The 16,668-nt window shown below is 43.0% G+C and overlaps 1 protein-coding gene across 2 annotated transcripts in view; it reads right to left on the reverse strand.

Annotated features, from left to right (window-relative positions):
- LOC130521833 (A disintegrin and metalloproteinase with thrombospondin motifs 14) overlaps positions 1–16,668 on the reverse strand; it is a 31,689-nt gene that overhangs the window by 10,803 nt on the left and 4,218 nt on the right. Inside the window, exons 3-7 of one of the 2 annotated variants that reach the window (XM_057025670.1) lie at positions 11,956–12,112; positions 10,214–10,410; positions 6,319–6,402; positions 4,703–4,850; positions 1,938–2,043 (exon numbers count right to left, since the gene is read on the reverse strand). In XM_057025670.1, coding sequence (XP_056881650.1) covers positions 1,938–2,043; positions 4,703–4,850; positions 6,319–6,402; positions 10,214–10,410; positions 11,956–12,112 — 692 coding nt within the window. Of the gene's footprint in view, positions 1–1,937; positions 2,044–4,693; positions 4,851–6,318; positions 6,403–10,213; positions 10,411–11,955; positions 12,113–16,668 lie in introns of both variants that reach the window. The other variant, XM_057025661.1, reaches the window with a different exon arrangement.

The raw sequence follows: 16,668 nt of genomic DNA on the forward strand, positions 1-16,668 counted from the left end.
TTCCTGTTAAAGGGGAGTATTTCCTTGCCACTGTTACTTGTCTGGGGTCAGGCCCTGGGATTCTGGACGCTTCTATAAGACGATATATAAATAAAGATTGATTTGATTTGATCTAAACCTTTAACTTACACTTAATCCTAGAAAATATATACTCATTTACAACTTCATGGATGCAAATGTATCCATTTTCTCACCAAAGGGGGGAAGGATCCCTCATAACTCAGCTCTTCACACAGACTGATTGAACCATGCTCGGGGAGAAAACCCACTGAGGTACACGTGGTGTGACGGAACAAAGAAGGGGGCTGAAATGGACTCCACTATGGTTATTCCGGCATCTGTCATTCCTTTGTACTGACAATGAAATTCAGCCTTGAGGGGGGGACCGCCGACTGTTCACATTCGGTTGTTATGGAAGAGCAGGATTGGACAGTGAATTTTGTTCCTTTGAAGCCACATCTTATTATACAGTGAAACGACCTGAATTCACTTGGACTTTCACTTTGGACGCTGTGCTGGAAGGGCCGCAGGAGCGATGGCTCGCAATCCCATAATTGCAGGGTGAAAATGAAGGCCACGGCTCCGTTTCAAAGATGGGACGATGCAATTATGACAGTGTGACCAAAGTAACTGCTGCCCAGAATACATTTTACAATGCAGATTTGTACCAAGAGAGACATAATTTGTCAAATTGGCAGCGAATCATGGGAGACCAATTATAGCCGGGACAACAGGACAGTGCAGGGCCTGAAACTCTCATTATATTTCTTTGAGGCGGATGGCATTTGGTGATTTGGAGAAAATGCCGACACTGATATCATCACCAGATCAGGGAAAGTGAGCATGCAGGAGAGGAGCCCGGAGCTCCGAACCCTGAGGTAAACCTAGGCTACATAGGAGGAAGTGCAGTTGTAGTCAGAGGTCAGTGTCAGACAGACCAGGAAGACTTCAAGCAGGAAATAGGACACGCCGTAGTGAGGCCGTTCAGGTCTCGGCGATGTTCTAGAGCAGATGTCAACAAGCAAGGATTTAAATGCACAGGTCACGGAGGATGACCTGGGCTCCGAAATAAATTCACCGCCACGTTTTAGTGCTAATTAGAGGAAGGATAAGACAGGAGTTCAGCCAGAAATCCTGCACGTGTAAGGGGCTGTTACAGGGTTTGTATGGCTGGAGATGACAGCAGCAGCACAAGTGTTTGACGGATTGCTCACATGGCAGCTACCATTCAATATGCTTATCGAAGCGTGCGAGAGGGCAGCTCTTACTTTTTTCTCAAAATGTCTGACTTTGAAATGTTTTTCCTGGATCAGGGACAGAGTGCAGTAAATGACCTATGAATAAATTATTAATGAGCTTGATCAGAGAAGAAGATAGTGCCCATTAACCTGGACGTCTGAAGGATTATCATTTGGCGTATTTTCAGATTCTTCCACAAAGGTCATGCAATGAAGGATAATAATCGTCATTACATGGACAAAGAGCATACTTCTCTCCCCAGATTGTCTCTTCTTCTGTTGCAATCTGCCCTATCCACTAGGTCTATAAGCAATCAACCTTGCGGAATAACCGATTCCGCTTTGCACAAAGCGGTTTGAGACCTCTGTCCTTATAGGCGGCGCTCATTCCTTCAATCTTCCTGAGCTTTAGCAACAGAAAGACGTTCACATTTAGAGAGGTGGAGATAAACTACACTCTTTACTTAGGAAATCAGTCTAACCATCAATATATATGAGTCATGTACAGGAGGTGTGCTAGCAGCTAGCATACTGCAATGTGCAAATATTGATTCAGCTGTTTCCTCTGTAAAACATGTTCAAGAGAAAAAACATCTTCCATGGATTAAAAGACTTCAATCGGTCAAAACAGCCTATGCTGCAGCGGGATGAGAAACTGGGAGACCCTGCTGGCGCTTTCATCACTGAGCCATTACTTACACGTGGCCAGTTTCATGAGCGACCACAAAGGCAGAGGAGAAGCCGTCCTCGTGGTTCAGAGTGCAGCTCCTCAGCGGGTGGCACATCCCCGTCACCGGAGCGTAACCTGGGCAACAGAAAAGATCGCACAGCTCCAATCATCACATTTGCCATCACTAAACGTGCAGCGCCAGGACATGACTGCCATCATGTAACAGGTCTCGAGCTTTTCTGTTTAGCCAGCTGCGATGATTGCTCTTTTATAGTGTGTGGAAATTACAAACCTTAACAATGTTCTGATTTTCACCTGGAGCCAGTAAAAATACTTACTGAGGCAAAAAATGAAAGGAAATTGTAGTTCAAATGCTCCCAGGAGGCTAAAATGTCTAATTTTCAAAAGCTCTAAGTGTAAAGTCAGTATTAATACACCCAACTGAAGTGGGGTGAATGCTAATTAACATGGAAAAGGCTACAGTGGGAATATGATAGTGACATAAACTTATAATGACAGTATGATGAGATCGACAGCCTGTTGATGTCTCCTGATGGACTTTTGCCCTGAAATGCAACATTACACCAAATTTCAAGCAAAGCACAAACATGAAACATAACTCGATCAAGAGGTGTGCAGCCACTCAGATTAGTGCATTTGGGTTTGGGTCAAATTAACGCTGGTTTCAACCTCTCGTTTATTTTCGTTGAAACCTTCTATATGACTTTCATGCTTTCTGACGATCAGAAGACCTTTTTGGCATGCAGGTAAAACAAAAAAAGCAGCAAATGCAGCAGGCAGACAGCCATCAAAGATGCTAACGTGGGGTTATTGTGAAGGGTTTGAGAAGACAAACTTTGGAAAGCTGTAGATTCTGCCACAGTTCTTCTTTTTTTCTTTATTCATCAGGAATCAAAAGGGTGACGATGGCAAAAATGGACACGTTTTAAACTGGAGTGACAAAACGTGACAGCAGGTGGAACACGACCCTTTATCTATAAGGCAGATAAAGGGGAATTTTTTTAATTAGAAGCTTTGCACATGGAAGCAACATGATGTGAAAGCAAAAGCAGCAATGGGAAGAAATCAGTTTCTTTACTGCTGGTGTGGAAAGAGGAAGTCTCGTGAATATCATTTAAGATCACTTTCATGAGGGTAAAGTAGGAGTTTAAAAGTTAAAATTAACAGTAAACCAATCAGCAACGCTCACTTTTCCTCAGCGAAGGCTAGTGGTGGCCCCCCTGCCAAAGCAATGGATGCAATAGCAGCATGTTTGGCAGGTATGGCCCACATTTAGCTCAACACACAATTGCAGTCAGAATTTCAACAGGCTGCTGCCTGCATGGGGAGCATGACAAGACAGAGTGAGTAGATCAAGATAATGGCGCCATTCTTGGGATTGAGCTTCAGGACATGTGCTAGCCAAATTTAGCTTAGCCAAATAGGTGCATTCTTCTTGAAGTGCACCACATAAGAGAATAACAATAACTGCTTTATTTACTGTCCACAGTGCCGTCTACATACAAAACAGTTCGGGGGCAATGCAGATTCTGGGTTTAAATCCCGGCCTTTTATGCAGGGTTAGTGTGAGCGATTCATTTATTGTAATTGGGTTTCCCACAAAAAACAAAGACATGCTATGTTAATTTACAGCCAACAGTTCTCACAGCTTTTTTGACAATTTATTCATCTAGAAATAACGAACATGTTAGCGCATGTTATGCCAGACTGCTCTGGATCAGCCTGTGAATCTAATAAATGAAGCCAGCGTGATTATATTATCCCATCCAAAGGTGACATTCCCAGGCTTTTCAGATCTCTCTCAGTGGGTGATTTGTATACCGCAACCATGGAAACACCAAAAGTCCATATTTGCCTCCCGTGGGGAGTAGATGGGTGGATGTAGAAAACTTGCTGTCAGGGATTCATAGAAATCTTTTACCTCCGTTTGCTCTGCATTTGCTCTGTTAACCACATGGATTTTCATCAGCTTATCACAGAGCCACAATATTTGGATTGGGATATGGATTCTAAAAACGTGAAGCTAAACACTGACAAGGGTGTGTGATGTCTGCTTGGGACCCGATTGGCAACGCGGGGCCCACCCCAGCATAGCACACGATGCCATAGAAACCGGGCTTGTTATGAAGACAACAAAACAGCAACCATGGCAACAACGGGAGGTGTGACAAGAAAACCAGGTAGCCACGGGTCCTCTTCTAAACATGACACATGTGCTTTAAAAGTTAAAAATATACACAGGTTAAATGCAAGATATTGAACTTGAGCACAGAGGGTCCTGTGTCTTTGGGTGGGCTGTCTGCAGAGCTCAGGCTGGCCGCTTCAATTTTTCTATTGAAGGGCTGAAAGATAAATACAGCATGGGAGATCGCTGACCTGACATGTATGGTGCAAAACTCTGGCTGATTGCATACATGTGTTATTAGGATTTAGAGCTAATCCTCCCAGAATTTGCGAAAAAGGTCCCTGCTGAACCTTTCTACGCTTACTCGCGGTGACATTTCTGCTTTTCTCTACATGCCAAAAGAACTTCATCAGTCCCAATTTTTCAAATCCAGGGGGGCATCAATGTCGTGTCTGCAAGGCTTTGGAAAGATAATTGTTTTCTTGTAAGGTCAGTAAGAGCGGAATTGAGTTTTGGATCTCGGCCGTTTCAAGATTCTGTCGACCTTACCTCGGCAAGACCTGGCGCCCACCCCTTTGTGAATGGCAGCAGATATCAGCACTCAGTCTGCACAGTCCTCGATCGAGAAAAATACAGTACCTTGCATACCTGCGGGACCAAAATCTTGCCTTGTGAGGAAGATGGCGTGGTCGTGGTATTCAGAGTGCTCGGGGTCGCGGCGCTGCTGCGTGTTGGCCCATCGACACACCTGTTCCAGGCTGCGAGATGGGTTACCACGCTCGATCAGGCTTATGGACTGAAAAATAGGTCGAAGAAACCGCCTTTTAAAAACATTTTTGTGTTGCAGTAAACAGAAGAATGTCACTTTGCTCAGGGTGCTTAGTGGCAGGATAGAGAAAGGCAAGAATAAAATATCTGAGGGAAACCTGTAATATATATTTAAATAAAATATGTTACTCCCAAACAGAGGATTAGCATTAAAAATACGTCCCATCGCTGCCACTAGCGTAGTACATATCATGTGAGTCTTTGCAAAAAAAAGCAACTTTAGTAATTTAGCAGCTAGAACTAGCTAGAACTAGCTAGAACGTCTAGCTGCTAGAACTACAAAAGCAGATGAATGGGTTATTATTACATATAACAGATTTCTTTAGCAAAAGCCTCAGAATAAGACAGCAACCCCAGATAACGATGTGGCCGTAAGCCTGAAATGCGCGGCCAACATGAGCGATGAGATGCACATCACACTTGTCCACCCACACGTGTCAGCGAATATCATAAAACGAAAAAATACAGATATTGTAACACTGAAGCGGTTTGCTTTGACAGGCGGACGGATTAAGTGAAGTGAAATAAAACACGTTGAATTAATGTACCAAATGGAAGCCACACTTTCTGCATGTACAGTTAATGCAGGCGTTGCATAACTACAATCTTAATTACTGCTGACAAGCAGCTCAGTGTGCATTGACTCTGGTGTTTTCATTAATTACTAAAATTATCTCTCAGACAACCCACAACAAGGGACCGCTGTAAGATGTCAGGGTTTTTAAATCGTTATCTCAGCTACCTTAGCAATTAAACTGGAATATATTGCACTAGAAACTGACTCTTAATAGGTTAGAACATATTTCTGTTCCTTTCTATTATAACTTTGCTAACATTTTATTTTCACACAATAAAATTGCTTTTAATAAATGCTCTTTTCCTTGATTTTATTTATATTAAATTAACTGAGAAATTTCATCTGAACGCAGTATACGATATGATATTAAAGCTTTATGACTGTTATTTGTTATAGCTGTGTTCAGTTGTTACTACTCTTTTGGAAAGTTACTTCCTGTCTGGTCACATGACTGTCACCTGATAACCACAGTGGTGTTAAGTAATTGTTGTAACAATTAAGTTCTTGTGATGCTCATATCAACAGGGTTTCTTTGGCTTAAGATAAAATGGTTGAGACAGTTTAAGGTTTTCCCAGGCAGGATTTCCTGTTTTAATTTAACGACCAGGTTTATGTCATGCCTATACATCCAAAAACGGCCTTTAAATGCTTTTTTTCATTCATTGTGACAACTGCTGCTCTAATGGCGAGATCTGTGCTGCTGTTTCTGCCTATTGAACAGGCACTTTATCAGCCGAGCAACAGGCAATTCAACAAAATTATTCCACAAACGCACCGAGGGACTGACAAGTACTTTGGTGGCGTTTGCGTCAATGGCGCCACAGTTTACACGACAGCAGGATTTCACACGTGACCTCACCTGTCGGTAGCCGACCATTATCATGCGGACCAGGACAATGTTGATGTTGGTCCCCAAGGATTCATCGTGATAGATTTCATCCACCTGAAATGGAAATGAAGATAATCATGCCTCTTTTACACTGGGGCACAAACAGAACACAGTTATTTGATAGCGGTGATTACAGACGCAATATTAAGTCTGCAGAGAGCACAATGATGGAAACAAAGAAAAGCTGAGGTGATTCGAGCCCTCCTAGAGATTGGATCAGGCTGATGTGGTGCAAAGACACCTGGGAGAAGAGCCCCGAGGCAGGATATACAATGAAAGAACACACTCAAATGAGGGGGGGGGGGGGGGGACAGGTTCTAATCCGTATAAAACAACAGTGCAAGCTATCCTTTTTCCAGCCTGTATAGTTTTTTAGATTAACAGTAACCTAAAAGGCCTTACAGGCTAAAAGTGGTACAAATATAGATTTTCCTATGTCACTGAGTTTGAGGCCAGTCAGCGTCCAGAGTTCCCAGTGCTCACATCATCACTAACCAAGTCTGATTGTGCTCATGCCGAGGGCCAATTTAGAAACTCCGATCAATGTTATGTGCATTTTTCTGAACTCTGGAAATTGGAGGAACAGGCAAAAACATGTCAGCTCCACAGAGAAGAGCCAGGACGGGGAATGGAACCCAGAACCTTCCTGCTATAGGGCGACTGGCACAGTCGGCATGTAAACAAGGCTTATTCAAGCTGTTGACCTTGCAGATTCCATTCCCAAAGCTTCCGGGCTCTTCCAGCGAACCCAGCATCAGGAGGAATAAGACACTGGCGAATTTCCAACTCCAATATAGTTACGCAATACTGACCCAGAAATGTGCTGCTTGGGTTCATAATAATACTGTGGAATGTTAATATTTACCCCGAGGACAATCAAAGAAAGTCCACATTCTCCAAAGAACAGTTTTACACAGGCCTGTGCACTAGTCCCACTAGACTCAGTGTCACTAGCAGCGCTCCTCAGTCAAATTATTTGCACTGTGCTTGAATAGAAGGCAACACTGAGGAGGGAGAATATTTCTTTTCTGAGCGGACACTTGAATTGATGTGCTTTTGAAGCCAAACAAACTGCTGTAGCACTCAAGTTGTCCTTAGCAGGCTGCATTTGATCTGTCAGGACTTGTGAGCCGCTGTCATAATTCCTCATACCCATAATGCACCTCTGTCTTCACCAGCAGTGTCATTTATTTGTCGGCCTGAAAATTTGCAGCTGGGCTTCTCCTGCAATGTTCTACGCCGTTAAAAACTATTAAATGGTCAATTCATGTTAAATGGCTCAAATTGCTTCCATTATTTGTGTGTCAGCGACAAGAATATGAAAGATTTCCTCGCCTCCTTACAAATAATAGTGATTTGATGTCTTTACCTGCTGTGTGTACCTCAATTACTGAAAAATGATGGATTTGCCTTTTTAAGGTTAGAGGGGGAACTGACAAGATTAGACGAACAATAGTCGTGAGAGAATGCATTTTCAATTCAATTCTTCCTCCTTCTGGTTTTTCTGGATTTTTCTCATAGCTTTATAACCATTCTGAAAACAGCGGTCAAAATGAGATCACTCTGTTGCAAATTGAATAATTTACTATAAAAATGGGTGAGGGGTGGGGTGAGGGGTGGGGTGGGGTGGGGGGGGTACTTTTTGAGGTTTCCAGCATCTTAAGGGACAGTTTGGGGAAAATGTAATTTTAAAAAAGGTTGCTATATTCGCTCAATCCACCGAACGCGATGAGTCCCAAAACTCCTGTGACCGGCATTCTGCCCGTCTATATTATCGCGTACCATTTCCAATTATGGCCTTTATTTTAAAAGGCAAACAGGCCTTTTTTCCACTTCATTCAAATTGGAAATTGTCAGGATTTGAGCCCAGACATTAAATATAAACAACCATTTAAGATGATTAATTGGTTGCACAAACAGACCTTAAAAATTGCTTCTTGAATAACACGATTTCAGCTAATTAACTTACTGACCAGAGCTTGTGAAGGGAATTTACTTTCAACTGAGGGATGGGATGGATGAGCAAATCCAAAAAAAATCTGCTGTAATATCCTTGCAAGTGCTTCCCCTTCGCATGGCGTTATCAGCTGTCCAAGCGGGATAATACTCGCCAGCCTTGGCTTTTCACTTCCAAGAGTTTTCCAAGCAGCTTGGTTGGAATAATATTGACAGTGTGCTGCTAAAGGATGCTGGATGTGTGCGCTGTTTTCACCTGCTTCTAAAGAACTGGCAGCAAGCTGTGCAGACATACAGGCACAGGACACGTTATATAATGTCAGTACATGACATTACATGATAAACTGTGCTTAGCTGTACAGGACAAAACCTCTCCTACTAAAGAAAGACAGCCGTGGTTCAAGTCCAAATTTGCTCTGGGACGAAGGGGTCGCGACCAAAGCATTTGAGCAAATATTGTATTCACAGAAGCCTATTCAGGTGGATAAATGCCGTAAAGAATATTTGAGTGAGCCCAAGTTTACCCACATTTGTTCGGCGCTCAGATTCCAGAAGTGACCTATATTGGTGTGTTTATTTTGGAGTAGAAACAGTGAAGCTGTTGCAACGAGAGGGCCAGATTAGATTTCACAAAAGTTCAATGAGGACTCCATAAACACTGGAGAAAGTTGAACCATAATTCCAGGACAGGAGCTTCGGGATGGACTGAGCCGGAATAATGACAAATCCAGAGGGAGGGGCTGGAAACAGCAAACAGCTGGGCTAAAGGTGTCTCTGTCTTGTGTACGGCATCACATCAGCGTGGACAAAATCCTGGTGCGCGCTTAAAACAACAGAGCCATTGTACAGCAGGCACCTCGGCAGCCACCTTGGCTCCGCGCAGACAGGATGTCCAGTAATCAATCCCTCGGGGAGGGTTTCTCCAGGTGGTACTGCGCAGTCTGCAGCCACCGAGCAGGGATTCGGAGGGATTTTAACGGGCAGAGTTCTTTCAGACACGGCAGGCCTATAGCTTACAAGTGCAATAAAGACTTTAGACCCTGACTTGTTTAAACCTCCGATTTTCTCTCTGCATACTTTGCTCAGCAAAATAACTGAAAATGCACGACAACGTTCTCCACTTCACTCCAAAAGCCTCGGCAATTTTAATCATCGGGAACACGTTACAGATTGCTTCTGCAGAGAAAATTCAAATATCCCCCGGGACCCTCGACAGCCACTGCAGGAACAACAATCAACAACAGAGCGCAACGATTCAGCCATCATTAAAAGGCAAACGCGTCTGCATTCTCAAAACATTACAGACTGGAATGTGAATATAATAGAGAAATTAAGAACATCATTTCACATCGGCAGAGCTTATGGATGTGGAGTGTGGGCGGACTTCTGGCACTGGTTTACATGACCGCCGCAAACAAGCTCTAACTCAACTTTCTAATTGGTCTAGTGCGGCTAATCAGACCACCATGCGGGGTCCGAATGGTAACTGTTACAGAGTGAAACCAGCACCCTGCGAAAATCTGACTCGGGGGGATTTGGGCTCAGTAAGCAGATTATGGTGGTAGGAGCTGGTGGAACCCATAATGAATGAGCTGAGAGTTTCGTTTCCCCCCTTATTTCTCATCAATAATCCATAAACAGCTATAGAAAGCAGGGGCCTGGGGGAAGCGTGGCATGGCGTGGTGTCAGAGAGGGCAGAGAGGAATAAAAGCACCCCAGATATACACTATACAGCCAAAAAAGGTCAGCAAACCAATTATTAGAAACCAATTAGAAAATGTCTTTTAAGACATTTTTAATGACATTAAAAATACATTATTCAGCTCATTAATCTCTCTCGACAAGAACGGTTAGTGGATGTGTCACCAAAGCTGAAGGTTATTTCATGCGAAGCCCCGAGCGAACTTACGATGTTCATGAGCGTGAGGACGTAGTTCTGCACGTGCTCCTTGCCATGAAAGCGAACCACGGAGTCGTCCACGGCCAGCAGCACCTCGATGTTGTAGTCTTCCGTCTTTGCGTGCCTCCTCTTGCGCTCGGACTCGGACAGTTTGTGTTCCACGATATCCAGAGCTACGGGAAGGTTCGCGATCCCGAAATCAGCAACTGCAGAAATACAGTCAGCAAAGAAACGACACGATGGCTTTGTGGGATTTGGACATTTCTGTGTTTTCTTCAAAATAATTCCTTTGCGGTGTAAGTTTAGGAAAATATAAACTGGTATTTGTACTTAATGACCTTATAAAGACAAACACAACCGGGTACATTGCTTTGGTAAACTCATAGGTGGGAGAAGTGCCTCAAACCCACCATGCATTTTGAAATGTATATGATTTATGACATAAAGGATGTGTGTGTGTAGGTAAAAAAAAGAAAAGAAATTGACTGAGAGAGATAGAACCGAAATGCTGAAATGAATAATGACCTTTAAGACACTTTAGTATGTAATGTTAATCTTTGACTCTTAAAAAGAATGACCATCAAAAATGGTCTGGAAGGCAAAAATGAGTCATGTCATTCAACAACCCTGTGTCTGGTGAAATGAAACGTAAAGAGGCATAGATCTGTTTTGCTGCTGCGAACACATGCTGGAGCCCAGCTGCTCGATTTACCAGCTGCTTTAGCAAGAACAGCGTCTTTTCTTGCAGTGCTGAGAGCGGCACAGTTTTAGCACCCTTCCCGGAGCTGTAATAAGGCTAGTTTCCATTTGGTTACTTTAAATACGGATATAATGCAACAGATGGGAGGGGGGGGGGTCTGAAAGGAAGACACTTCCTTTAAAAGACTATTTACCTGCAAAATGAGTTCCAATATTGGTACTAGTTTGTCTTGATTGACAGTCACCTTCAAAGGATTCAAACAAATCCAAACTGATTCATAAGCTGTTTACTGTCACCAGGCTTGCAAAGAGCTCTGGAGTCTATCCAAACAAACATCAGGTGGGACGTGTCACACAGGCATTCGGTCTGTCACAGCAATCACACGCCATCGTTCACTCTCAGGCACATTTAAAGTCACCAATTAGTCTCCAGGCTTCATCAGCCACCCAGTTCTTATGCAGCACCTCCTCTCCCGCTGATCAAAGGGAATCCATGTGCAACTCTCTTTATATAGACACCAATTACACTTCGGTTCACTTAGTGGGGGTTCCCCAGGTGTGATTTGGAGGCATATTTCAGCAAGAGCAATTATTGACTTAGTCATTTATGAATGCTGCCTGCCTTTAATGAAAAGCTTTTAGCCTATGCAGAGTAAGCTGCATGCCTGCATAATATGGAATATAAATCAGGAGTTTTTCAGTGTTTGTTCTGCCAAACTGGTAGGCTTCTATGTTCACTTCAACTGCCCACCCAAACTAGGGTGTTCATAATATTCAGTGGGTCAGGGATCGATAAAATGGAGCCCTATAAGGGACTTTGAATAGCCTGCACAATAGGTCCCCCTAGGTAAATGAGTGTGTGAATTGTGTGTATGTCCTGTGGTGAACTGATGGAACCCCCTTTTGCCCAGTAAGTGTTGGTAAAGGTTCATGGACAGATACACTACACACTCTACATATACCACAGCCACACACATGCAAACACTGCCAACACATGCACACCACAGACAACGCTTTATGTTTCCACTGACATCATCGAGCTTCTCCCCCACCTTCATTGCGGAGGTCCTGCCTTTGCTGGCCCGTCTCCTTTTTGATGGCCGACCTGCGGTACACCACGTGGACCCGCCCCTTCACTTCCACATCCTGCTGGCCTTTCTCCAGGGGCTCGATGAAAAACTCCCCATTATCAGTCCGGATCAGACCTGACTGGAAAAAAAGACAGTTTCATATGAGCGCACCCCTTCCTCTTTTAAGGGAAGGCTAATTCCGCTGGAGCCAGTAATTACAGTGTGCCCAATCAATTGGAAGATTTAGGAAAGGAAAGACAAGCGGGAATGACGCAGGTAGGTACGTTTTGAAACCAGGATTTAACACGGAGCAGAGCCCAAGTTTAGAGATGCTTTCTAATTAACCGGGGGAAAAATCCCTTGATGAGTACATGCACATCTTTATAGTTAATACATATGTTTTTGTATGTTTTTATCTTTTTGCCTTCACAGTGAAAGGTAAAGAAATTATTTTGATGTCCATGGAAATGAAAAATGAATGTACCTGCTGTGGGTGGATAGGAATTAGCTGCTAATGCTGTCTCCTAGAAACCCTATCATCTATACACAGAGCGGCTGCAATCTCGCTGCTTTCAGTCCAAAAGGAGAAAACAAACAGGAGATGGTGGTAAGTGCGAGTGTACCAAAGGTTCCTTAACCTCACATACTGAAAACTCTTTTCTTTCAGCACAGGCAGGAAGAATGGCTTAGAACACATGTAAATATTCTGTGTGTCTCTCTATTCGGCTCTGCTAACGGTCAGTACTGCATGTTCTTCCCAAGATGAAAGACCTCACAGAGTTCTTTTAAGGAAGCCTGCAGATTACTCCACAATCATTCAGCTCAAGCCACATGAAAAACATGCTAATGCATTGGGGGGAAGTGCTTTAGTACATTTGAATACATGACTTGGGGTCTGTAATGATGGTGATCATCGTTAGTTGCAGAACTCTGTGCATGTGACTCGTGTGGAACTCAATCAAATCTGACTGAAAGCAAACCAATAATAACGGGAGGAGATCAAGGCTGAATAGCTGTAATGGAGAGCTATACATCAGCGACTACACAGCTCATACCTTTAACATTATTCATGCTTCATTTCAGATTGGAGCAGCTTTTTCCTCAAATGAAAATGGACTCAAGAGGAAAGCATTATTTTGCAACTATAATCACAGGAGGTCCACTGTAAGCATTTCACCATTACAAGACTGAAATTATCAGCATTGTCTTTCTTAGAATGTCAGAGCCGCTGTCTGTTTCACACAATGGAGTGAAATTTATTCGTAGCTGCTTCGTCCTGCCTCTGTAAAGACACGGCTGATCTCTCAGTTGCAAAGAAAACTATTGGACGATAAAGGTGGGTGTCAGAAACCAGAAGGCAGCACAAGTGGGCTTAGTAGATAAGTCGCTGAACTTCATAAAACTTTATAAAAGAAAAATATGTATAAATTCAATAAAAAAGAAATAGTTATAACTCAGCTGAATGAATAAAAATCTGTAATTATCGTTCACTGGCAGTTGTTAATGGGAATCGGCCATTTTTTCCTTTTATTGCCGGCACTAACTGAGTCTGAAAGAAAGATATCCAATGAGCTTGTGACAGAATGAGAAAGAGAAAAATCCATTCTGCATCTAAAATGGGCCAATGGGAACTTTCACCCCTAACTTCATTAAAGTTAGTAAGAAAAAAGTGTACTTGTGAACTTACTGCTGCAAGTCGCAGTGCTGAGAATGAAAGAAAGCTTTTAAGTCTATCATTATACCCACAAAGAACACACACCAACAAACTTTTGGCAACAATGTGTGTGTTTCCAGCTGCAAAAGAGGATCTAAATAGGGAACAGCGAGGGAACATCAGGCCTGAAAGAGAACCTCCAGGACACTGGATGAATAACAGTGACAGTGAGAACAAAGAGGAATGAAAGTATCTGTCCAGACCAGGAAATGCCATGTAGGACGTGCTCGACTACTTCCTCTGTGACCTCTTTCTTTTTCTCAGAGGGTGGGAAGTGATGCCACATCTGCGTGCAGAGAAAGCAGCAGCATCTGGAAGCGTCTACGCAGGGGAAGCGGCTGTACGCACATCACGCAAGTCTGAGCAGAGGCGCCAGTTTGCTGTCGCAATCGAGGAGGAGACGGGAAAGTCTTTAAAATCTTAAGTGTTGATTATTGAATAAATATTTTCAGCACTGACACAGCTGCCTTCCATGCAAGACGCAGCTGACGTGCAGGATATTCAGCAGAATCTGCTGCCTTTTACCTGCAACTCACGAACGCGCCAAGAGATGATTGAAAACCTGTGAATTTGGGGGAGTGTCCAAATGACAACCATAAATGACACATACTGTAAATTACTTTTCCAGAAAACCCTGGGTCTGCAGGTTATTTCCAGCACTGGGTAGTGTCTGCAGAACCTCCTGTCAATGTTTTTAGATGCTCATTATCCTCAGCTAGGCATTGCATACATTGCGTACATACTAATTAACAGATTATCTCAGTGATTGAATAGAAATTTGCTCTGAGGTCAGTGTCAATAAAAAACTTACAAAAGTCAAGTAGCACAAACCAGACGCTCACCCGAGCACTAAATTCCACACATCGGTAAAACCAGCTTTGAAGGTGGGTATTTGCTCTTTAATTTCAGCCATTTTTAGTTCTTTTTTTTCTTGATCTGAACTGTGTTTGGAACCAGTCACCCCTAGAGCAGAATGAGGATCAAATGATAAGAGCACAAAGAATTGCCGGCAAACCTTAGAATTGAGAATGTATCCTATCAATATTTCATTTATATTAGAGGAAAGAGCCAAATTAAACTTTTAATTGTGATCTGGAGCTTTAATTACAGTAAGAACACAGGGCTTGCGTGACTTGTGGCGGTGGTGTCCGATGAGATGGCTTTTAAAGGGCCTCTGAATTCTTGGAGGCACTTCTGCCAAGGTGATCGCTGGTGTTTGGTGCATGAAGCCAACCCTAAAACAGTCATAAACATGTGCTAGCTGTAATTTTTCCCTTAAATTATATGTGCACAAATGTATTACAAATAAGCAGCGCTGGAACTATGACGGCAGGGAGACTAAACATTGTTTTCCACTGCTGAGTGGAGAAAATGTCACACTATATATAACGAAGACTACATTGAGTGCCATACGTCAGACATGGTGGGGGTTAAGATCTTTTATGCAGGCGGGGTCTCAATCTCTTAAGATATGTGTTTACATGATCTTATCCAAAAATAGATGGAAGGACACGGGGACCTGAGAAGCAAACTTTCATAGATTTGATGAGAAACAAGTCATTTCTAGTCCTAGACACGCTCTTAATCCATAAATAACATATAACTGTAAGCCCTGACAAACTGACAGTGATCATCAGATAACTGGGTTTATTAAATGAGATTAAAACCCGAGCAGATCTAGGCCCGTCCTGTTGAAAGACCTGGCAGCGGCTCCGCTGGAAGATGCTCAACCATGTGAGTAAATCCCATTCTGAGGGGTGAAAAGATCACGAGAGACAACCTGTGGAGGGAAGGGATTGCAAACTGAGCTCTTTTTTCATCAGCTTTTACATCTCGTAGTATCAGGCGCCAAAGGGCAAGCCAAGCTGCTGATCAAATGAGTGAGTGTAAGGAAGAATGAACTTCTAATCAGCGCTCTTCGACATGGGCTTGAAGATAAAGGAAAAAATACATAGATAAATTACAAATGAAGGACTGGGAAAGCTACTATGTCAGGGCTAAAGTGCTGCGTATCTTAAGCCCCTTACAAAGGTGTTCATTAATTTAAGGAGGGGGGGAGAACCAATTACGGTTTCTAGCTTCATGGCTGAGGTTTGGCAAAAAGATCACAGTGACCTTGACTTGCGACCTTAAAAAATTGGTTACAATTTATCCCTCAAATCCAAGCTGACATTTGTCTCTCCATGAAGAAATTGCCTGAGGTACGATCATCATCCCAAGGATGGGATCATTGTAATGTCAGTGCAAATGGCCATATGGGAGAAAAAGCAGCAGCTTTCATGGTAATATTAGAAGTAATAATGCAGTAATAACAATATTAACAGCAAAGTAGATGTACACATTGCAGCATTAAGGGTGTTATTACTTGTGTGCTAAAAATATGCCATTTCGTACTTTAATTACAAAAGATTACCGGTAAGTCAAGAGAGGAGACACGGTCGAGCGAGCTTTTGTCACTTCGCGGGACTGTGAACCAGAACAAGAACCCAATACTCCCCAGTTCTCAGGGGAACACCGCAGGTGACTGGACCTAAAAGTGAAGCTGTTACGGCAGCACCAGCAGTGTATGAAAATACTCGCGAGTATTGGGAATGCTGGCATCCCCTTGCCTGTCTGTGGGAGCACATCGCGTTCTATTCACGTGGGAAATTTGGGCTTAAAACTAGTTTGAAATTGAAAAAGGGGAGGGTTAAAGTTTGGCTAACGTAAAGGTTGGCTTGAGTTATTTGGTTGACATGTTTTGTCTAAGGTTAGTCCTGCGAAATGCATTAAGGTCAATGACAGTCCTCACAAAGACATACATACCAACATGGGTTTACTTGTGTCTCAGGGAGCGCAGAGGGTATTAGGTAACCCTAGTAGAGCCATTGCAAATAAAGATTAAACGGAGCAGAATTAAGACATATTAATAGCTGAGGCGCTGTCTTGCTCTGATGGAGCGCTTTCATTTTTTGACTACCTCGATGCCAACTAAATGCTGG

This window comes from Takifugu flavidus, chromosome 1, assembly GCF_003711565.1.
Source record: "Takifugu flavidus isolate HTHZ2018 chromosome 1, ASM371156v2, whole genome shotgun sequence".
Lineage (NCBI taxonomy): Eukaryota > Metazoa > Chordata > Actinopteri > Tetraodontiformes > Tetraodontidae > Takifugu > Takifugu flavidus.